This window comes from Podarcis melisellensis (assembly GCF_964234715.1).
Source record: "Podarcis melisellensis genome assembly, chromosome: 9".
In the NCBI taxonomy this organism is placed as follows: Eukaryota; Metazoa; Chordata; class Lepidosauria; order Squamata; family Lacertidae; genus Podarcis; species Podarcis melisellensis.
In genome coordinates, this window is record NC_138541.1 from 5775705 (window position 1) to 5799998 (window position 24294).

At 42.9% G+C, this 24294-nt stretch overlaps 2 protein-coding genes across 4 annotated transcripts in view; one reads left to right on the forward strand and one right to left on the reverse strand.

Annotated features, from left to right (window-relative positions):
• The window catches only part of LZTS3 (leucine zipper tumor suppressor family member 3), a 327722-nt gene that overhangs the window by 286580 nt on the left and 16848 nt on the right, over positions 1-24294 (forward strand). The window lies entirely within an intron of this gene.
• Positions 1-24294, reverse strand: part of PTPRA (protein tyrosine phosphatase receptor type A) — a 139718-nt gene that overhangs the window by 59884 nt on the left and 55540 nt on the right. For all 3 annotated transcript variants that reach the window (XM_081924929.1, XM_081924931.1, XM_081924930.1), the window contains exon 2: positions 17994-18065. In XM_081924929.1, the coding sequence (XP_081781055.1) occupies positions 17994-18020 (27 nt within the window). In that variant the 5' untranslated portion in view covers positions 18021-18065. The remainder of the gene's footprint in view (positions 1-17993; positions 18066-24294) is intronic.

Consider the following 24294-nt stretch of genomic DNA (forward strand, 5'->3'; position numbering starts at 1 on the left):
CTAAGAACTTTCTCCCTTTCAGGACTGAAACCGCGGCTTACAGTTCGGGGGAGAGGAGGAGAAATGGACAAAAACAGAAAACAAGGCAGGTTTGGACAATGCTGCCCATTGAAAGTGGGAGGAAATGAAAAAACATCATATGATGAGAAAGAGGTTAAAATGCCCAGCACCACTTTAAACAGGGTGCCTTTTAGAAAGCCATAAAAAGCACAAACTCATGGGAACCTTCTGTGGAACCCAAAGTAACTATTCCGTTACCGGCTGACAGCCAAAGGATTTGCTATTAACATCAACGGAATCAATCAGCACTCTTACCTATTGAAGGAAACAGCACATACTGTATTATTAAGGTTACCAATTAGACAGAATACTTATCAAAAGCCGGACTTTGCTATGTAATTCAAATAAACTGGAGAAGTGCAACATCAGAAGTCTGTTTCACCCTTAATACCTACAGCAGTGGTTTTCAAACTATGGGCGGGGTATAAATAATAAATTATTATTATTATTATTATTATTATTATTATTATTATTATTATTATTTTCTCAATGAGAATTCCAGGGTGGGAGGGAATGTCAAGCTTCCTATCTTTCCTTCAATGCACATACACAACATGGCATGCAAAGGTTTTGCATTAACTTAGCTGGTGCAAAAAATACGTCTCAGAACACACTGGCATTCCTAAGGAAACAAGTAGAAGTGGAAAAGGTTCCTTGAGGGTGGACAGTCTGAAATAACTGCTGGCCTATGGAGTCATCTGTATTGCTACAGGTTTGGGGGACCAGAGTCGGTGGCTGCAAGCCACCCACGATTCCTGAACTTGTTAAAAGTTAGAATTGATAAAGGTTTGACTAAAACAGTGCCAAACACTGCGGGATAACAAGCCATGCCAGCCTGACATGGCTAGCGGGGAAATAAACCATTAAGAAACAAAGGCTGAAATGGGCAGTTAAAACAGAAGACACTGCTGGGCACAGAGGGGGAGGTTGCCAGGGCGCAATGATGCAAGCGGAAGGGGAGGTCAAGTTTTGGCAAGGGTTTTTGGAAAAATGGAGGGGCACAGAAGCCAGGTGGGCTGACTGGAGCAGGCTGCTACAAAGAAGCTGTGAACCATGCTGGCTGCTGTTTGAAGCCAAGGCTCAGGGCAATGCTGGCTGCCTGTTTGGCGAGGTTGCTGCTGCGCTTATGGCAGAAGCTGGCTTCTCTTGGACTGTATTTTCTGTTGAAGATGTATCTTTTGCTGCCGTGCTACTGGGCAAAGCACCGGATTCACTCTGGCAGCAAAAAAAACACCATGTGCCTGTACACCCCTCCCCTTCAATTCTACGCTAAGGTTGTATTAAAGGAAAAGGTAAAGGGACCCCTGACCATTAGGTTCAGTTGTGGCCGACTCTGGGGTTGCGGCGCTCATCTTGCTTTATTAACCGAGGGAGCTGGCGTACAGCTTCCGGGTCATGTGGCCAGCATGACTAAGCCGCTTCTGGCGAACGAGAGCAGCGCACGAAAACGGCGTTTACCTTCCCGCAGGAGTGGTACCTATTTATCTACTTGCACTTTGACGTGCTTTCGAACTGCTAGGTTGGCAGGAGCAGGGACCGAGCAACGGGAGCTCACCCCGTTGCGGGGATTCGAACCGCCGACCTTCTGACTGGCAAGTCCTAGGCTCTGTGGTTTAACCCACAGCGCCACCCGTGTCCCAAGGTTGTATACACGTGTGAATAAAACCATATGTCATGAAGACACCATAGCCCCTGCTGTGACTCATTCCAAAGGAAACACAAGTGCCTGGGTTACGTGCCAAGCCCCCTGGCATTTCACACTGCTCAGAGACTGGGTTGGCCTGTAATAGTATTCTACCTCTATGCCTTCAGTTATGCTGCTTGTTCATGTTTGCAAACAGACATTCCCTCTCAAGACTCACTTACAAGGCAAAGTCCCGTCTGCTTTCCCATCTTTCCTTCTTCTCCACTGTATTCTGCTGAACCCATTTCCATCTCCACTCTTCCTCAGCCCTCTCTTCAGGGGTTCCAAAGAGGTAACATGTGGGGGAAGCAACCCCATCCTCATGGAGATAAGTTTGAAAATGACAGCGGTGGTGGAGTTGGCATGCTTGTTCCCAGTGCCCCCTTCCTTATGTGTTTACGGGTCCTGAAGTTTCATTTGGATGTACAGGTCCATATAGAATTCTTTGTGATCAGGAATGCCTCCTAATTTCCCTCCACACTTTTCATTCTTATGAGCTATTAACAAGTATAAATGGTTAAAAGAATGCTTGAAACTAAGGAGATTTTGGAACAAGAAGGGGATAAATTGAAATTGCAGAGCTTTGAGAAACTAAAAGATAAACTGCGAGATTGGCTTCATTATTATCAAATAAGGGAGGCTTACAATCTGGACAGGAAAATTGGCTTCCAGGTGGAAAAATCAAAATTGGAAACAGAACTGTTACATCCCAAAAGTAAGATATTATCAAGAATGTATAACTTGCTGTTGAAATGGAATACTCAGGATGAAATGGTGAAATCTGCTATGATAAAATGGGCACAAGATGTTGGACATAACATTATGTTCGCTGACTGGGAACAGTTATGGACCACAGGTATGAAATTTATGGCATGTAATGCTTTAAGAGAGAATATTATGAAAATGATATACAGGTGGTACATGACACCAGTCAAGCTTGCAAAAATATATCATTTGCCCGATAATAAGTGTTGGAAATGTAAAGAAAATGAAGGTACATTTTTTCACCTTTGGTGGACATGCCCAAGGATTAAGGCTTTCTGGGAGATGATCTATAATGAAATGAAAAAGGTATTTAAATATACCTTCCTGAAGAAACCAGAGGCCTTTCTCCTGGGCATGGTCAGCCAATTGGTGCCAAAGAAGGATAGATCTTTCTTTATGTATGCAACAACAGCAGCAAGAATACTCATCGCAAAGTATTGGAAGACACAAGATCTACCCACCCTGGAAGAATGGCAGATGAAGGTGATGGACTACATGGAACTGGCGGAAATGACTGGCAGAATCCGAGACCAGGGAGAAGAGTCGGTAGAAGAAGATTGGAAGAAATTTAAAGACTATTTACAGAAACACTGTAAAATTAAGGAATGTTAGAGGGATGCTGGAATAAAGGTATGTGGTTTTAGCAATAATGTTATAAAGGGGTATGTAAAAATGGATTGTTAACAGGTGAAAATGTAAAGTTACAATATATTAAGATAAAGTATCAAGATAAAAGCAAAAAGGGTAAGGACTTGCTGAAACAACTACTGAACTAGAATACAAAAAAGGGAGGTGTGAGGAGGTCAGGGAAATAAGCAAATGAAAGACAAGACATGGAAAGATTGATTTGTTTTAAATTGTTTTTTTATTTTTTCTGTATTTTGTATTTTTTGTCTTTTTCCCCCTTCTCTTTTTTCTTTCTATTTTTGTAATTTCTTTGAAACTTTAATAAATATTATTCCAAAAAAAAAAAAGCTTGAAACTACAAGGACGTGTAAGCAGAGCTTAGAATGGCATCATTCTCTCTGATTGGTTTTTACCCCGCTAACTGTGGCTGACAGGCGCTGGATTGTGTCCAAAGTGAGTTGTTCCCTCCCTCTTCCAGTAAACTGTTTTTTTTTTCTATTAAGAAGGCAGAGCTGGAAGATTGAAGGCAGAAGCTTTCATTTAAAGAAAGGATCTTTGTGTGCCAGAGAACTTCCTTTCTGGCCTAGGAAGTCATGAGATGACATCCTTTTTCTTCTTGATTCTTTATCTAAGACACAAAGTGCTTGGAGCCAACTTTTGAGATGGAGTAGAGAGGAGGGCTTTTAACTAAGGACTTGAGAACCCATCTAGAAAGAACCATCAGGACTTAAATGTGTTAAGAAAATTCCTTTATTATCCTTTAACTTTCTTACTTTCTTCCCTATACACTCTTTGACACAGAGATAGTCTCTACATATTTTACTGATTTGCCATCAGTAAAATTACAGTGTAAGAGTTGTAGGGAAAATATTTAATTTTTATAGCGTTTAATATGTGTACACTGCTAAATCATATAAATGTCTGCAAGGGCAAAGTAGGATACATGCGTTTTATTGGTTTTTCAACAGTGACACCATGAATATAACATAATAACAAAAAGAACACATGGACCACACGTTATTGGATTGTCATTTACACAAACTAACATTAAGGTACATATGTAATAGATATTCTGCTTCTAAAAAATTCTAGATAAGACACTAAGAATTGATCTAGTATGTGACCAGCACAGAATCCGAAAAGAAGCCAGTAGGCTATATTCTGGCCTTGTTTGCCTTTCAGAAGACACACATGAGGTTGTATCCAAGGGAATGAAAAGAGGTCAGATTGTGTTGTGCTTTAATTTTGTGAAGGCAACCTCTGTAATGGGTTCTTTGCCTGTGGGCTGTATCCAGCCCTCACATGCGTTTTTTGTAGGTCCTCAAGATCCCCCCACCCCATTTGTCCATTTTAACTTCCTTCTTATGGCAAAGAGAACGGTGGCTGCTCACTTTTGGAAACATCTTGAAGGAGTCACAGTAGAAACCTGGTACAAGAAGGCTTGGTTCCTACGTATGCCACATAATCTGACACAAAAGGCTTGTTTGCATAGGGACCAAATAAAACAGGGTGTGTTCTACTCAGGAAGGTTTAATTTTATTCAGTTTACATTGGAACAGAAGAACCAAAAGAACGAACACTATGCAACCGACTCGCATCTTGCGTGGGTGTTATGTTCCTGGGATAGCACATAAGGCTGATATTGTGTATAGTCAAAACAACCCATTGGAACCACAAGCAATCTTACCTTCCAGAGGTGGTGTACCAAACAGGTCTTACCTCCTAAGCAAGGCAGAAAAGCTTAAAAGCTCTTTCCATGCCAGGAAAACCCTGCACAGGAAGAGCTTTTAAGATCCCTGCCTTCTGCACGTTTAATTTGTGCGATTTCAACTGGCCATTTGGCTGTTAAGAGCGTAAAACTGAAATCACTTAAGTTAAACCTATGTAAGTCGACTATGCATTCTTGTGGAACAGGTAATAGAGACAGTTCTTCATTCTATAGGGTGTGTGGGGAAAAGAAGGCATAAATGGCACACAGTAAACATAATTATGTGGACAGACCAGGTAAATTTATAAATTATTATTATTGTTTTAGCCCTGGGTAGGCAAACTAAAGCCCAGAGGCTGGATCCGGCCCAACTGCCTTCTCAATCCGGCCCACGGACAGTCCGGGAATCAGTGTGTTTTTACATGAGTAGAATGTGTCCTTTTATTTAAAATGCATCTCTGGGTGATTTGTGGGGCATAGGAATTCGTTCATTTTCCCCCTTCAAAATATAGTCCACCCCCCCCCAAGGTCTGAGGGACAGTGAACCGGTCCCCTGTTGAAAAAGTTTGCTGACCCCTGCTTAGCTTTATGTTCTAACTGTTCATTTTTCTGGATTTCTTTCATATATTCAATATAGAGAAGAGTGTGTGTGTGTGTGTGTGTGTGTGTGTGTGTGTGTAAAGACACACACACACACACACACACCTCTCAAGGATCCCCTGCTGTGGTACTCTGAGTCCAAAAAGTCTTTTGTAGCCTCCCTTCCAAGATTTATTTTTAAAGATAAAAAATCAGACCCATTTTTACAGAAAAAAGTCATACCCAGAATGATGTATGGTGTTTGAACCCAAACAAGGTTAGCCACCTTCAAGCCAACACATAAAGAGACATTTTTAGTTGTGTATATAAGCTGCTACAGACAGGTTTTCAGAGAGAATCAACCCTCGTAATCAGATGTCAACACTTGACAGTGGTTTTTGCAAACCTATGGGTTGATGTAAATGAAAGGCAACTGTGCTTGGAAAAGCTACTGCCCATAATTCATAACCACAGCACTTCCTCTCTTAATCAGTAGTTTCATGGTGGTGTTTACAACTGGGAATTTTGGCTCTGACCTGCTCAGAGAGTACTGATTAATAGAAATAAATGTCTGCTGCAGACTTAAAGGGAGGGACTGGAAACTAGCAGAATCTGAAGCTGGCAAAAGAAGGCAGATATGCTGAGGGCTGCTAGAAGCAGCAGATTCCGGCCCAGCTTGGAAGCGGCATAATTCAGTGCCATTAGATGTATGAGATGGCATGATTAAAAGGGAACGAGTGCCAGCACTTGACCCCAGGGGTCCCCTCTCAAGATAACAGCACACAAGGCAGACACCTGCAGCAAGCCACTGTCCCTTCCAGCAGGGTTCTGAATGCACAATGGAGCAGTTCCAGCTCTCATCAGAAAAACCAGACGTCAAACACTTAATGAGTTAGCGAGTTCAGGAACAGAGCCAGGCTAAAAACCAGCCAGGTTAAAAGTTCAGGAAGTTTTAGGATATAGAACACAGGTGGAGATTAAAGGGACAGCTCCAGATATTAAAATGCCCCCCACCTTCCGTCACAGGAGTAGACTTTTCAGCTGAGAGCTATGGCTATGTCAAATCCCTAAGTTCAAAGCAGCTGGAGTAACTACTTGCATTACAGTGGTACCTCGGGTTACAGACGCTTCAGGTTACAGACTCCACTAACCCAGAAATAGTACCTCGGGTTAAGAACTTTGCTTCAGGATGAGAACAGAAATCGCGTGGCAGCGGCGCAGCAGCAGCAGGAGGCCCCATTAGCTAAAGTGGTGCTTCAGGTTAAGAACAGTTTCAGGTTAAGAATGGACCTCCAGAACAAATTAAGTTATTAACTCGAGGTACCACTGTATTACCACTGGATACTGATGGCAGGACCCCTAAGGATCTGCTCTATGGAGAGCGGGCTTCAGGCACCAAGCCCAGACCAACTCTGTGTTACAAAGATATACCGAATTTTTCGCACCATAGGGTGCACCGGACCATAGGGTGCACCTAGTTTTTAGACGGGAAAATCAATTTTTTAAAAATCTCCCCTCCCCAGCCCCAAAGAGCAGCGTACAGGCTGTGCACAACCTCTCCCTGCCTGAGGGGTTGCACGCAGCTATGGAACAAGCCAAGGCAGCGAGCGGGATGGATCCCGCTGGCTGCTTTGGCTTCCTCTTTAGCCCCGCGCAATCCCTCCCTGCCGGGAGAGGCTGCGTGGAGCTAAAGAAGCCATAGCCCCGTGCAGCCTCTCCCTGCCGGACAAGCCTGCACAAGCCTGCATTCGCTCCATAGGACGCACACACATTCCCCCTCAATTTTTGGAAGGGAAAAACTGTGTCCAATGGAGCGAAAAATACGGTATGCACCTGTGATATGAAGGCTGGCAGCATCAACACTGCTTGTGAGAATCCCTTGCAGATGGCCACAAATGCCTGGAGACAGTCAGGTCATGCATCCACAGCAGTGATCAGAGGAGGCAGGAGAACAAGAGAGAAGAAACACCATGGAGCATCTGCAGCCGCGCAACCAGATGCCTCCATCTGTCCCAGATGCAACAAAACATGTCCCTCCTGTATCGGTCTCTACAGCCACAGCAAGTTCTGTAACCTTGCAACAGCTTGACTTCACTCCCCCTGGGCGCACTCCTCCGTGGTCTCCAGAAACAGACGGATGCCAACCAACCAACTGCGATCTCTTTCATGCAAGGTTAACCACCAGTGCATTTCGCATTCTCTTGGCTGCCCTGTAAACCTTCCAGGGGTTCCAGAACTCAAGCTCAGGTCTGCTGCCCACATGTCATCAGATACACATGTGTATTTAGAGTCAACACTGCACCACACGTAGCACCTGCCACAGCAAGTTCCTGCTTATAACCTATTAGCTGTCCAGTTCTTAAGAGAAGAGCAGCAGCCAGATTTTATCCAAGGTGCATTCATTGCACTGGGTTTTGCAGAATGGAGGCTGAAGAAGACAGCCATCCCCAAGCACCTGGCCCTGACTGGTACATTTATGCCCGAGTGCCACTAATTATTTTTATTTTAAACCACCACTTTTCAATGACACATTACTGATGCGTTTACCAATGTTATTATTGCTCTATTACATTTTTTATGCTGTATACCACCCTGGTGTATTTCTTATGAAAGTGTGGTATATAAATCTTTTTAAAAAATGAAGAATAGCTCTCCCGAACAAACCAAAAGCATATCTAGCCCAGCATCCTGGTCTTACAGGAAGCCCATAAGCAGGGCCTGAGTACAACGATCCTCTCCCAACATGTGGTTTCCAATAAGTGGTACAACAGGGGGATACTGCCGCTCACAGTGGAAGCAGAACATAGTCATCCCAGCTAGTAACCTTTAAAAAGTAAAGGTAAAGGACCCCTGAAAGTTAAGTCCAGTCACGAACGACTCTGGGGTTGCGGCACTCATCTTACTTTACTGGCCGAGGGAGCCGATGTTTGTCCGCAGACAGTTTTTCCAGGTCATATAGCCAGCATGACTAAGCCACTTCTGGCAAAACCAGAGCAGCGCACGGAAACGCCATTTACCTTCCCACCGGAGCGGTACCTATTTATCTACTTGCACTTTTGACGTGCTTTCGAACTGCTAGGTTGGCAGGAGCTGGGACTGAGCAATGGGAGTTCACCCAGTCATGGGGATTCGAACCGCCAACCTTCCGATCGGCAAGCTATAATACTCTTTTAAAGCTATCCAAGTTGGTAGTCATCATCCTGTGGGAGGGTATTCCATATTTTAACTATGCATTGTGTGTACATAACTCTGTGTTAGAACTACAGCAGCTAATATCCATTTGTAGATCTGCACTACCTGAGTTTTCTAATCATTATTTTAAAAGAAGAAAGAACTGTGGCAATGTTCCTAGAGGCATATATTCATAAAACACAGATCGAAAGCCACATGAGTGTTGAATCAAAGCAGGTAGGAATGTAATGAATATTTGGGATGGGAGGCCACCAGGAGCGCAAGAAGGCAGCTCAGAGTTTTCCAAAGAAGAGCAGGATCTAAGTGTATTAAAAATAGAGGAATAAATAGCAAGACTTAACCATGGCTAGTTTGAACAATCTTTTGAAGTCTAGCCCCAGTGAAGGTAATGGCAAGATCTCACAGGTTTCTTTCCAGAACTCCAGCTGTGCAATAAATCATGGGAAAGAGTGCCATTGCTGTGGACAATGTGGTGTCTGGAATCTCTTGTGGAATTCCCACTGATGAGGAATGCCAGTTTACCTTTTAAACAACCAGTTGTAGACATCACTGCCGCAGAGTGCCTAACTTTGATGTAGGCTTCAAAAACCTATGCGGGCGTGTAGGAATTTGAAACATTTCCCCAGCCATGTTTATTGAGATGGGGGAAGGTAACTAGCCTAAAACTGGAGGAGGATTTTCCTTCCAATTCCAATTCAGCCTACCAGACTACCAGGTTTCAGTGGTCAGTTGATGCACCCTGTAAAATACAGGCTGAGAAGACCGTCAACTCCCCCAGCTAAAAGTAAAACTAAACTTATGTTTGTCAAGAAAGGACCTTCCTTATCACCTTTCCACTAAAGCAGAGAGCTACATCTGTTAAATCTTCCATCAGTTTCCAGAGCATGCTGAAGAATTTATCAATCTGAGACCTCCAGTAGAGAGCAGCTGAAAGGAAACCAGAATTACAGAGGCAGACGGAAACATTTACTTGAAAAAATAAATTATAACAGAACATCAAATACAGCTTCCAATATCAGTTGTCAGATAACAGTACAAGAGGACAACACACCAATGAACCATATAAAATGCACAGCTGAAAATCAGCCAAATAAATCAAATAGGAGGGAAACATTTACTGAACGCGTTGAAAAATGTGAAGCTTTTAAATAACATTAACATTTTGCTAAGCAACTGATGGAGAAATGCCCAGCAGAGAGCATTGTGGATAAAGGCCTTCCTCTGTAAAGCACTGCAGGAAGAAAAGGAAATCGTTTACATCTCCCTGCCCTGAAATGCAAGTCAGACAACCACACATGTACATTTCCTAAGTGAAACCTTAAAAAGTTAAAACCCAGTATTACTATATTTATTTATTTACATTTGTTTGTTTGTTTGTTTGTTATTAAAAATGTATTTAGAAATTTGAAGATTCTCAGAGAAAGATATAGTAGTAGATTATTAGGTTTATATCCAGCCAGCCTTTCTTACATCATGGAACCCAATGCAGCATGCATGGATGCATGCATGTGTGTGTGTGTGTGTGTGTGTATGTGTGTGTGAGTGTGTGTGTGTGTGTGTACACACACACACACACACACACACACATTATATGTGTGTGTGTGTGTGTGTGTGTGTGTGTGTACGTACGTACACACACACACACCAGCTGAAAGTGGTAGCTTTTGGGCTCCATAGCTTTGGCAAAGTGGTGGTCTTGTGTGCCTTCAGACCATATACTCTGGGACAAAATTCTTGGCTTAGTCCTGCGTAGTTGATTCTCTGTTCAGCTGGAATCAAACCAGTGGCTACTGCCATTGACCCAAGGAGGGCAGTGCAGTGTTAGACTAGAAATAACGGAGACATCTAGGATGTTCTTGGGAATCAGATTGTCTGTGCCACTGTGCTTAACCTTGAACCAATCCATGGTACACAGGCATTCTGCCTAAGGATGCGGCCCATGAGAGTCAACCTTGGTAACTTCTTGCCCACACAGTTCAGCCTGCAACAGACCATTTCTAATGGCTTAAAAGTGGGTATAAATCTAGCATAGTTTTGTACTTTTGCACTCGCTCCATTCCAGACTGGGAGTGGAGGTCAGGCAAGCATGAACAGGCCCAGGGGATGTGTATCAGGAGAGGGCCTTTATTCTTCACAATGTGCCTGTGGCAGTCTGGCAGTCACGAGAGAGTCAATAAAACTCATGAAAGGGCCTTTTATGCCACAGCAAGTGTACAAGGAAGAGGGAGAGGGGAACACCAAATGACCCAGTTTGAGAAGGAGCTATTACCAACAGGCTTAACTCTTCTTATCCCAGATTATGCTCTTTGAAACCCACAACTTCAACAGTTACAGGAGAATGTGTCTTTACTGGAAAAGTTTGTGCTTTTTGTTATCAAACCACAGCTAGCTGTGCTTTTCAATACACAGGAGAGCTGAAAACTGGTGCTTCAAATTAGAACCCCAAACCCATGTATATATACCGTATTTTTCGCACCATAGGACGCACTTTTTCCCCTCCAAAAATGAAGGGGAAATGTGTGTGCGTCCTATGGTGCGAATGCAGGCTTTCGCTGAAGCCTGGAGAGTGAGAGGGGTCGGTGCGCACCAACCCCTCAGCTCTCCAGGCTTCGCGGACCTCTCCGCAAGCAGCGGGAGCCCAGCGCTGGGCTCCCGCTGCTTGCGGAGAGTTGCCTGCATGCCGAAGCCTGGGCGCGCTGAGCTCAGTGCGTCCAGGCTTCGCGGACCTCTCCGCAATCAGCGGGAACGCTCCCGCTGCTTGCGGAGAGGTGCCTGCATGCCGAAGCCTGGGCGCGCTGAGCTCAGCGCGTCCAGGCTTCGCGGACCTCTCCGCAAGCAGCGGGAGCGCTCCCGCTGCTTGCGGAGAGCTGCCTGTTTGGGGGCTGGGGTCGGGGGAAGCTCGAGCTTCCCCCGCCCCAGCCCCGCACCTGGGGGGGGGGAAATAATTTTTTCCCCTTTATTCCCCCCCAAAAAAACTGGGTGCGCCCTATGGTCCGGTGCGCCCTATGGTGTGAAAAATATGGTACTTTACGGTCAACAAGACGAAGTGCAGTCAAAAGACCTTGCCTTCTCTCTGATGCAGAAGAACAGCTTCGCATTCTTCAAACTATATTATTCCACTATGGTATAAACAGTTGCCTCAAACATATAAAACACAACTGAGAGACAGGCTTCCTTAAACAGAAATACATATATTATTGCTGATGGTTACTGGACAGCAATTCTGAGAAATGCACATCTAATACATACAGATGTGAGTTTTAAGGATAACTTATGTCTCTTTTTCACATTTGATGCAAATGACTGATCCTGGGACTGTGCACATCCTCTTTTGTTGTTCTTTAGTCGTTTCCAACTCTTCATGATCCCATGGACCAGAGCACGCCAGGCACTCCTGTCTTCCACTGCCACCCGGAGTTTCGTTTAATTCGTGTTGGTAGCTCCTATAACACTGTCCAACCATCTCGTCCTCTGTCGTCCCTTCTCCTTGTGCCCTCCATCTTTCCCAACATCAGGGTCATCTCCAGAGAGTCTTCTCTTCTCATGAGGTGGCCAAAGTCTTGGAGCCTCAGCTTCAGGATCTGTCCTTCCAGTGAGCACTCAGGGCTGATTTCCTTCAGAATAGATAGGTTTGATCTTCTTGCAGTCCACGGGACTCTCAAGAGTCTCCTCCAGCACCATAATTCAAAAACATCAATTCTTCAGCGATCAGCAACATCTTGTACATCTTCTACCACTGGGCTATGGGCCATTTCCTCCTCAACCTCCTCATAAAAAAGCAACTTTGGCCCCTTTCATATATCTAAGAATGATATGCTGTTTACTGGGAAACTAGTCATTAGGCTACAGATGGAAGTCCCAAGGATGGCCAATCCATCCATCATAACAATTACAATGGAAGACAACATTCACATGGAAACATTGCAACAATGAAATGATTATAGGGGATCTGCATAATCAGATAACAGTCATTTCCATCACTGGAAGATATGGCCATCAGACTGGCACTCCCACATCACACATTCATACTAAAATATATTCACAGTGCTAAAAAAAGAACAGAAAAAAGTCAAATCTAATACAGTGGTGCCTCGTTTCTCAAACTTAATCTGTTCCGGGCATCCGTTTGGCTCCCGGAACCATTCGAAAACCAAAGCGGAGCTTCCGATTGGCTGCACTTACTTCTGGGTTTGCGGCGTTCAGGAGCCAAGTCGTTCGACAACCAAGGTACCACTGTACAACCTTGGAAAAAGTTTCATTTTAGCCAAGACTTGCTGTTAGGCCACTTTTAGTCAACAGTTGCCTCACAGGATTTATTAGTAGTGTGATTTTACTCTGCACATCAATATTCCCCCCAAATCAGGAAAAGTATCTGGCTTAGTGAAATTTGTAAAAAAAAACTGGACAATAGCTAAGTGAATATACAGTACATCTGGTAATAGTAAGAATTAGGCACCAAAAGAGGCAAAAAGATAAGAGGAAGTGAGAGCTGAGAGAAAAGTTGATTTCTATGGAGAAATGTGAATATACACCAGGATTATCTACACAACTGTTGACTGCCCAAAGCAAAATATGAGCTTTGGTACAATTACTGCCCCATTAACCCAGATTACTTCAACTATGTCACGGGAAGAGTCCCCACCCTGTAGTTGTGTCTTCCCCCAACTAAAAGCCACTTTAGGAAAAGGTGCCTTTTTTTACATTGTTTGCATTGCTCACCATCTTATAGCAACTTTGACCCATTAACAAAGCCTTCAGACTATACCGTGATCACAGAACTGGAAAGGCATTCAAGATGGCCTGGAAGTGTAGGATGATCTCTCCCACCCCCTCCAAGTTTGCTTAGGGGAGGCCACTCTTGCCAACTGATTGACAATAGAGGGAAGATAAAAGCTTGGCAGCTAAGAGCAAAGCAGAACGAGGCACATGGCACAACTAGAAAAGCCCTGCCTTAGCAGCTCCCATTGTGAACACAAATGTCTGGGATGGCTATTATGAGCAAGCAGCAATCTGGAAAACTCGTAATGGGGAGAATTCTGCTCCCACCCAAGCATGTGCCAGAGGAACTCCTTCTAAGATAAACTGTAGCACGGGCAAATGGTGTTCGGTTTTTTACACCAGGAATACCCAGTTTCCAGCACATCATAAAATGTATTTTGCTGGTATTATGGGTTTGCAAGGTAATATTGCACCAGATATTGGCATGACTTTTTAGCAGCATGGCAACCAGAGTAGCATCAGCAACAGCACAATCTGTCACCTATGAGGCATTTGAATGGGGTGGAAAAGGGAAAAGATCATATGGGTGGAAAACAGATTCAGAAGAGGGATACATTATGGGAGAAAAATCTTTGTGTGAATTAGCTAAAATTTGTAGAATTTTGGAACTGAAGATAATGCCAGTATGCCTCAATTTGCAATGCCTTGTAATCAGAACAGAATGGTATTTTATTTTATAGCACTATTCAGTAATAATATAAATGGAAAACAGTATTGAAAGCAGTAAACCTCTGTGCACCGACCCTACCTTCTTTAAGGCACTAGCAAACTTATTTTTATTTATTATATTTATATCTATCCTGCCCAATGTCCTAAAGGAGCACATAGATACAGAAATATAGATACAGATAGATGGTATTTGTATAATATATATGTATAGTTCTAACAGAAAAGGCATTTCCATGCTCAAGAAAATGGCCTGAGAATGCAAGCAACTGCACAGACGTAGAGACTCAAGTCAAGGCAACGTGAACCAGTTGGCTAAGCACAGAATTTCTGAACGGATTTCATGGCTAAAAGTAAGCCCAGGCAAGTGCCAAAAACAAGCATGAGAGAAAGATGGAACTCTGAAGTATGTAAGATTCCTCCACAGAAACATAGTTAAGAGGGGAAATTCCTCCTTAAGAGCTCTCCAACCAGCCTTCCAGGCAGTCAACCTTTTTTTCCTGAGTTCTCCTCTCTTCCCTTTAAGTTGAGAAGGCCGGCTATAAATTAGTAGCTCCTAAAATAGAAGTCCCCCAAGAGCGAAGACAAAGGCAATTAATGATGATGACCAAAATCTGCTTAATTTGGCATAGCTGCTTGCACTCTTGGGAAAAGCTAACTGAATCTGGCAAAGGTGCAAAGAACACTTTATAACAAGCCAAAGAAGAACATTATACTGAACCTATGTGCCTGCAAGTCAATATTTACTTCATTTACTGCAGAACTCTACAGCACTAAATTTCCAACAGAAAATGTAGAGTTTTAGATACTCTTTCTGCGTGAACAAATTGTTCAAAAGGGCTGCTGTGAATAAACACAACTCAGCCAGAATTTTATTCCTAGCTCTCTCAGTTATGGGTGAAACAGGGGCTACTTGCTTGAGTTTTTTTGTTTTTTTAATGTTTTCATCATTAATTATTACATATTTTATTCCAGGCAGGTAAGTATAAGATTGTTAACCTGCACTTATGTTAAATCTGCAGCAGAATCCACAAAAAAACGGGATCCTGCATTCCCCCATCTTCCTGGGGAGAGAAAAGAAATCTGGTTATCCTGCAGGACCTTTAGCATCAATAAGACATAAGGCAACTCCCTATTTGTTTGTTTGTTTGTTTTTTTATATAAAATCCCCCAAATGGTATTCAGAGGCATGGATAAGACCCATTGGTAGTGTTACCTTCATTTGGCTGATCATTTGTACCCACTCCACAATGATATTGTTTGAAACAGAAGTCCTATGTCAGGTCACTTCAATGCATATGTGATTTTAATATACAACTAGATAGCTGGTGTGAAATTTTGTGGTATCGTGAAACGTATTGTTACAGGCCACCCCAATCTCTGACAGATATGAGATTCCAGGGTTTCAGGTGTGCTTACCCGGGGTCTGTGGTTCCTTTTCGACAATGAGGCACAGTGGAGACTATGGCGTCTTTATGATACAGTGGTGCCCCGCAAGACGAACGCCTCGCAAGACGGAAAACCCGCTAGACGAAAGGGTTTTCCGTTTTGGAGGCGCTTCGCAAAATGAATTTCCCTATGGGCTTGCTTTGCAAGACGAAAATGTCTTGCGAGTTCCTGTGGGTTTCCCCCCCTTCCCCCCCTTTTTCTAAGCAGCTAAGGCGCTTATCAGCTGATCCGCTAAGCTGATAAGCCGCTAAAAGCCGCTAAACCGCTAATAGCGCTAATCCGCTAAGCTGTCAATGGGCTTGCTTCTCAAGACGAAAAAACCGCTATACGAAGAGCCTCACGGAACAGATTAATTTCATCTTGCGAGGCACCACTGCATATGGTTTATTTATACAGCCTGAGCCTAAACAGAGGAGCTCCTAGCATTATACCCCCAACAGATCTTCCATAGGGGCAGTAATCTTGGGCTCAAAATAGAAATTAGCCATGCTCTCTGTCTCCTACAGCCTGTCATAGTCAGCCCACCTTGTATACTGCGCCCCCCCCCCGGCAGCCTGCCTTGTGCTCTACCCCCCCCCCCTTCCTGCCTGTCACCACTAACAGACTGGAACAATTTCCCTCCAGCTTACTTCATTCAAATTGAAATTTTGTCTCTGCCCACTAACACACAGCTGGAGGAGGATGTCCACCCACTATACTGTTTGGTGCAGCCTTGCCTTCTTAATGGCTTTCCTGATGGGATAGCTTTCTTGATGATAGCTATTACCAGGCTGGCCTATCTTGCTAAAATAAACTTAATCCAGGGGTTCAGTGTTTGGCACTGTTTAACTGCCCAAACCTCGATTAAAATCTAACTTTAAATAGGCCCAGGAATTTAGGGTGTCTCACATCCCACAAACTCAGAATTCTGCAAGAAATTATTAATACTAATCTTGACTTGACCACTTTTCCACACACACAACTTGTCTACTCCCAGCCACACTCAGAAGCAAATGGTGGATAAAGTTGAGTTGCAGCAGAGGAAATAGGAATAAGCAAAGCAGGTGTCATAACAGATTTCTCTGGGGCTGAAACTGAGGAAATGGGCTGGGAGGGGGAGAAGCTCTGAATTACCCTTGCAGGAGAAAATCAGCCTAAAGTGAGTGCCAAAAAAGTAAGGAAACTCACAGGAAGGAGCTCCCTGGGAGACCCTAGGAGAGAACAGCTGGTCCATGTGCTTTCCTCCTCCCTCCCGCTCTCCAACATGCACTCCCTCTATACTGGTAGAATTCAGTTCCTGACCAGGTATTTGTGAATGTGTGACAGGGAGTGTGTATACACACATGGAGAGGATAGAAAATGTCCATGTATATTTAAAAACAAAAGAATGTACTGAAACTTTCACATTTTACTCCCTTAAGAGAGGCCACTTGGAAGAATAAATTGAGTGGGTCTTCTGAAATGGGGTCTCCCAAGTGAAAAATTCAGGGAAGCTACTTCCTGCCCACAAGCAAATCTAATCTTATGACAAAAACTACACAAACGTAACTTTTCAAAAGCTGATTTAAAAATCAAGTCAACAGCACGTAAGTAATGGGCAGGAAAGCAAACAACCATAATTTGCTCTATTTTGCATACAGGATGGGCGCTATACCATCATGATCAATCAGGAACAGAATAAATTGTAATAAATGTTAGTTAGAAGATGTCTGTATGTGACCCTTTCCCTCTATAAAATTTCACAGTCCAAATCATGTTATTCAAATTGATGTAATTCATTTTGCCAGCTAGAACAAACAGAAAGCTAATGGACAAGTTATCTCAACAAGGTGACTCAAACAACTAGAAGAAAGCTCATTTCAACAACTCCATCACTTCAAAGGATAGCCATCTTAGCAAGTATAAAAGGGTCAAACTCCTGCTTTTTAAAAAAGAGCCTATGAAAAGTATAAAGCCTGTATGCCTTTCGATTAAACTAATTCTATAGTCTCTGTGCTCAGTGTCTAAAAACCAACGAAGGCCTAGAAGCCTAAATTAACATCTCCTTAGTTTGCAGAGGAGGGGTTGAAGAGGGCTCCAATCCACAAATAGTGTACCAGGGACCAAGAAATCCTGTTAGCATCCCTGTTCGCCCCCATCCAGGTGGAGCCAGCAGAAGGTACAGGACAGTAAAAATATATAAGGAAGATCACTACACCTGCAGAAGCAAATGCTATTGAACTGTACTCAAAAATTAATAATCAGATGAAATATCTGGGTGAAACATGCAAAAAAAAAAAGTATCAGTATCAAATTTTATTTTGGTCACAGACATAAGATAAAACATTGATACACTGAACACATAAGACTTAAAACACGTAAGGGATAAAAGTTGATAATAAAAAGGTGATTACACCATACATAACTTAAAAAGATAAAAACAAGGATAAACAGTTGAAAACGACAAAATCAGGTCTTGAATTTTTGGCAAAAAGCTTTAAATATTAAATTAATTCTTCTCTTTACCTTAATTATCTTAGGCACATCATCCATCCATCAGGCATTTGGATCCCATAAAGGTTCTTCAAGGTCTACCTCCTATAAAGAAACAGATGATGAGTTTTTCAGTTGAAATAAAAATTCCGTAATATCCAAAGGCAACACGATGACCAAATACAACAATGTTGAAATAAAAATTCAGACAGGGAAGATATAATGCTCTAAGAAGATATAATGCTCTAAGAATATGGCAACTAAATGGCTAAACACCTGGCTGGCAATTGTATTTTCTGGAAGGCTTTGAATGCTAAGAAACAGAACTTTGAAGCAGCAGGAAAACCCAGATTTCCCAAAAGGACTGTCTTGTGTGTATGTGTGTGTGAGAGAGAAGATATCTTGGAGAATAATATGGCATTTGCTTAAGTTTGGAGGCAAGCCATGTAGGTGCCAGGCAAGCCTCTTAGGAGAGAGATTTCAATGAGAAGGGCACGACAAACAAAAATGCTTGCTCTCCAAGCAACCAGAGGAACATTTCAAAATATTACCACAGACAGATACGGGAGAACAGGCTTTCCTTAAAATACCTGGGCTAGAAGCATCTCCTCCTGGAAACAAAGACTTTGTGCATTACAGAGAATTTAATTAGGAACACTTGAACACACAAACTGCCTATCAAGGCAGCATAAAATATCCCTTGCAAAACTAAAACCCAGTGGTGGTTTCAACAGTGAAGTGCAGGTGAAGATAAAGCAGTGGAGCATGGCATACGGCGAGCCACTATTGGAGACCGAATGGGAGTCAATGGCCCTGTTGTTTGACCCAACGTGAAAATTATTTTGCTCTTGAATAATTAATTAAATTGAGCATTTGTTTATTTATTTTGGTATTTATACAGGCATCTGTATATAGTCCTCTTAAAGTGGTTCACGCATCATAATGCAAATTTCACAATAAATGCCACAATTAAATCTTAACGCACCAGGAAAACACAGCAAACAAAGGCAGCAAAAGCTATTAAATGACACTTAAAAGTCTGGAACAGCATCAAATTAATAAGTTAAAGAATATGAAACAGGCAGGTTTGTTTAAATGGGTTTTAAACACATATATTGTATTCTAGCCTCATGCATGTGTCCTTTGGAGACACTGTTTGCTATGCATGTTCTGGCTCTCTCCACGCCCCCATCAAAAGGCCGAAGATTACTCCAACAGGCCAACTATTACATAATTCATCACTGTAGAAAAAAGGATGACTTGCTGACATTAGCTTTTGTGTCATAGATTTCTGTTCTAACTTGCTGTAGTACTTTCAAGTCATTAAGCAGCAGCACCCGACATACAGTGACCTGCGGAATATAGAGTTGCCTCACCTCTCATCTCTCTTTAATCATCCTGCCCCCAACCTCCAGATCCAGTTCTACTCCCCCTCATCCTCTGATCTGCCAAGCAGATCAAAAACAAAAGATCCCACATGAACGTAATGTACAGAACTAACAAGCATGCTCTGAACTAGTACATGACAGCCTGCCAGAGAGAATCAGGGCTGTTTGCTTATTGATATTTCTCATCAGCTCTGAACTAGAAAGATTTCCAAGTTAAGCAAGCTGGGGGAAACGGCATCAAAAGAAACTACTTGGGGGCAATTTGCAAGACAAAAAATGGGGGTTGGGAAGAAGGGAAGCAAAAGCAGATCCACAGAAATATCTAATTGGCTCATTTAGTACCAACTTCCCTTTGCTCAGAAACACAATCATTTACATATCTTTTTCAGCCTTGTGCTCTCAGCTGCAATTCCCATTTTTGCAATCCTAAATCCTTGTCTCAGGTCAGTCGGTTGGTGCGTTACGGAATAGGGTTTTGAATCCTTATCTTTTAGTTCAAAACCAACACATTATCCAATAAATAAAAACATTATGCACAGCCACAATTATGTGGCAGGTCTATGAAGGAGTAGGAAAAGCGTCAAATGTGGTGCTAGGTAAAAAAAATCAGCTTCAAGAGTCAGATTAACACTGTAAACTGAGCCTCTAGCCCTTTTGCTTAAGCTTGCATGTTCAATGACTCTTAGAAGCCTGGAGGATTTCCAGTTGGATAAAGTCTGCAGATGTATAAAACCAATCATTTAGGAGAAAGAACATGCTTGCAGGTTTCAAGCTATGGAGAATCAAGTCAAACCTTTTTCAAAAATGTTTACTCCCAAGGCAATGAATTACAATTTTTGAGCTTGTTCACAAGTGTGCAGTGGGAGGTCTTGGCTGAATAGTGGGGGGTGGCAGGCGAATACTATTTTTTCCTTCCTAGAGGAGGACCAGAACTGGTGCCAAGATACAGGAGTTCTCGAAGGTTGTGTGGAAATGGAAATATACCTCTTAATTAAGAGCTCCTGATTTTAAATTGTGCATCATAAAAACACTGTAAATGCTTTCATCAAAACAAACACTGCACCCCTAATAAAAAAGCTCCTGCATATAGTAAAATTTGAAGAATTGTGCAAGCTAAAAAGTCACACAAGTTGCATAATCGACATTTCACAAAACGCAGCTTTCAGTGCAATTTCGAATCTTTGGGGGGGAGGTTGTGTTTGACATCCGAGTCCACAAAGCCCTGACCACATGTACTTTCCTGCCACTCATTTCCCCAAAAATTAACCACTATGCCCCACCACATGAGCTTCCTATGGCTCAAGGTGGGAGAAAGAGCCCCGGCCTTTAATCTTTGGCCTGTTTCTTCACCTACACGTGAGAGTCTGGTGATGCAAGAAAAGCCACTCAAGATGTCTGGCTTCTACTCAGGGTCAAGCTAGACCTGGAAGTTAACCACATCTCTTAATCGCATGTTTGGGACTGTGTGCGTCAGAGCAGGGGATGTTAACCCTTTCCCCCTATACTGTTCTCCTGCTGAGAACTACCCCTCCAGAGGGAGCGTTTCTAGCAAGTAGCAGCTTGGGGTGGGAGATTTCCTACAAGAACCAAGATGAAGTGGGGAGGTTAACTCTAATTCCCGCTCTTTGGGCTGCAGTCCCAATCCAGGTTGGGACCCCCTGAAGCTGTTGTTACTTTTTAAGAGGAGGAGATTTATAAGCACTGGATTCAAAGTTAGCACCATGTATTAGCAGCAGTAGTGATGTATGGAAGTTAGCACCAGTAGTGATGTATGGAAGTGAGAGCTGGACCATAAAGAAGGCTGATCGCCGAAGAATTGATGCTTTTGAATTCTGGTGCTGGAGGAGACTCTTGACAGTCCCATGGACTGCAAGAAGATCAAACGTATCCATTCTGAAGGAAATCAGCCCTGAGTGCTCACTGGAAGGACAGATCCTGAAGCTGAGACTCCAATACTTTGGCCACCTCATGAGAAGAGAAGACTCCCTGGAAAAGACCCTGTTGTTGGGAAAGATGGAGGGCCCAAGGAGAAGGGGATGACAGAGGACGAGATGGCTGGACAGTGTTCTCGAAGCTACCAGCATGAGTTTGACTAAACTGCGGGAGGCAGTGGAAGACAGGAGTGCCTGGCGTGTTCTGGTTCATGGGGTCACGAAGAGTCGAATACGACTAAACGACTAAACAACAACAACATACTTTGACCCTTCCTCCCCCCCCCCTTAATATGTTATATTTGAAGGGGACATATGCTCACATCAAGGACCAAAGAGGAAAGGCTCAGTAGTAGAGCACTGGCCATCTCTGATTCAATTCCCAGCATCTCCAGGTAGGGCTGGGAGTTTTCCACTGCCAGTCAATCAGTATAGACAAAACTGAGGTAGATGGGCCAATGCCTCTGACCCAGTAAAGGGCAGCTTCCTATTTACCATTTGAGAGTTTGCCTTCTCCTGTGCTAAGCAGAGTCCTCTTCTCAAACCGTCTCTTGCTCAGGCTCCCCCAACCCAAAAGGCACCATAATTTGAATTAAAATCACATCAATTAAAGGCTTCCACTTTTTCAGAAACTTCCTTTTCCCTCCAGCATTCTCTCTGTAAAGGGTCAGGAAATACGACACAGCAAAGTAAGGCAGCCTTTTAGGAAATGAAACACAAAATGCTAGCTAAAATATTTTAAAACAGCTCATTCTTCAGACGGCGGTAGGATGCCCTTTATTCCTTTGGGTGTGGATCATCAAGCCCAGGGGTCAGTAAACTTTTTCAGCAGGGGGCCAGTCCACTGTCCCTCAGACCTTGTGGGGGGCCGGATTATATTTTGAAAATAAAAATAAAAATGAACGAATTCCTATGCCTCACAAATAATCCGAAGGTGCATTTTAAATAAAAGCACACATTCTACTCATGTAAAAACATGTTTATTTCCAGACCATCTGCGGGCCGGATTTAGAAGACGATTGGGCCGGCCCCGGCCCCTGGGCCTTAGTTTGCCTACCCATAATCAAGCCTTTAGACCCGGGGCCAGTCAATGTGTGTCATGATAATTAAACATAGTTAATCTTCCAGTGATGATTTGCTGGAGGTTCATTTCAGATTACGTACTGGTAGATGAGGACACCTAATCACATTGGGAAAAAACTCTGCTTAACGTGATCCAGTGGAAGAACGAGCTGGAAATTGTAGGCACTTAAAATTGATGGGGACTATAAGTCACTCCAATTAAGGGCAGGACCGTGAATATGCTACAGTTCTGTGGGAGCACAGGATGGTAGTTGGTGCCAAGTTAAGCTTTTGGAGAAATCTCAGCTTCCGTCATTTAAGAAAAGCAAGTTTCTAGCCTTTATGCTTGCAAAGTTAATTTCGAAAGCATATGACAATGTCTGTTGAAACCTCTGAAAGTTTCCAACGGCTGGGGCATCATTTCAAGGCATTTGCCCCTTTTTTGACCAGGAAAGCCAGCTTATTCCAAATGACAAGAATTATGCCAACTTGCATTATGTATACAGGCCTAAGAATTCAGCTTTTCTTAGGGCAGAACTTAACCTTTATTAGCATACTTGCCAGGGCAGCGTGGTGCTGCCACTGCTCAACAAAGAATCTAAAAAGCACACAACTAACTTCGGAAGCCAACCTCAAATTTCCAAACTCTAAAAGAAGTGAGCTTCACTACTCCTCAAAACGTCTTAGTGCCTTATACAAAACAAAAAAAAATTCCTTCCAGTAGCACCTTAAAGACCAACTAAGTTAGTTCTTGGTATGAGCTTTCGTGTGCATGCACACTTCTTCAGATACACCTTATAATTATAATTAGTGCCTTATCATTAGTGCCTTATAATTATTAGGAGATCAGACTATGTTGTGCAAAAGAAAGCAGGTGTGCCCAGTTTTTTAATCACTCTTATGCTCAAAGGGTTGGTTGGCTTTTGTGGTTATTATTTTGTTTAGAGAATGAGTGCAAACCACATAGTGTTGTTTGGACACTGGCAGGATAAATGTTTAATCATTTGCATTTACACAATTTGCCACCTAACTGCTTTTTCATGAAACAGAATTTGGATTACAGTACCTTGATAAAGAATATTATTGTTTTATACAAAGAATATCAACATACAGATTAATCTATGAAAAATCCATTTGAGCACCCTTGTGAAGTAGTCGTGCCCCTAAAATTTGCAGCAAAACTAGTCCCAGCAACCAGAACTGAGCTACGAAACAGGACAAAAGGTCTATAGATCAAGGTTCACAGGAATGCCACAGCTCAAGATAAAGCGTTTATGTCTAGAGATGTGCCAGATTACTGGCTCAAATCCACAATAGAGATCCAGGAGTGGAAAGAAGCCTACCTCAAGCACAGCTCCAGATGTTACACACAGCTGTGGCTTCTCACTTTAAATCTGCATTGGTCTGCTAATGTTTCCCTGGAATGTGTTTTCACATGCTCCTGCATTTGAGAAATCTGTGCACCTTTTCCATGAAAACAAGCAACACTAAACCCAGGTCCCATTTGCAGCAGGTGTTTGTGACAAGAGACAAGCCACACATTTTGCCAACTCTTGAAAACCTCTATGTACAAACACGGTGCTCCTTCAAACAAAAGAAACTAGCAACAATATAAAAGGTTATCCAAAGAAGCAAGTGCTCTCTCTCTCTTTTTCTATGAAATACAATTCTATATGGAAGCCACATGCTCCAATCTAACAGACCTATCCCTGCATCGCTGATGTGTGAAAGTGGGCCATCGTTACTCTGCAGAAAGAAGGCATCTGCACATACTCACAAACACTACTAGTATTAGTCGTTCCAAGATATGGAAGACAGAATACAGGACTGAGCCTTGGTTCAAATATGGAATAGGTTGTGGAAAAGTGCAATACAGTACATTGATAAGCAGAGAGGCAAGTTGCCTATTGTACATGCCCAGGGTGAGCCGATTCAAAAACAGTTTAAATCACG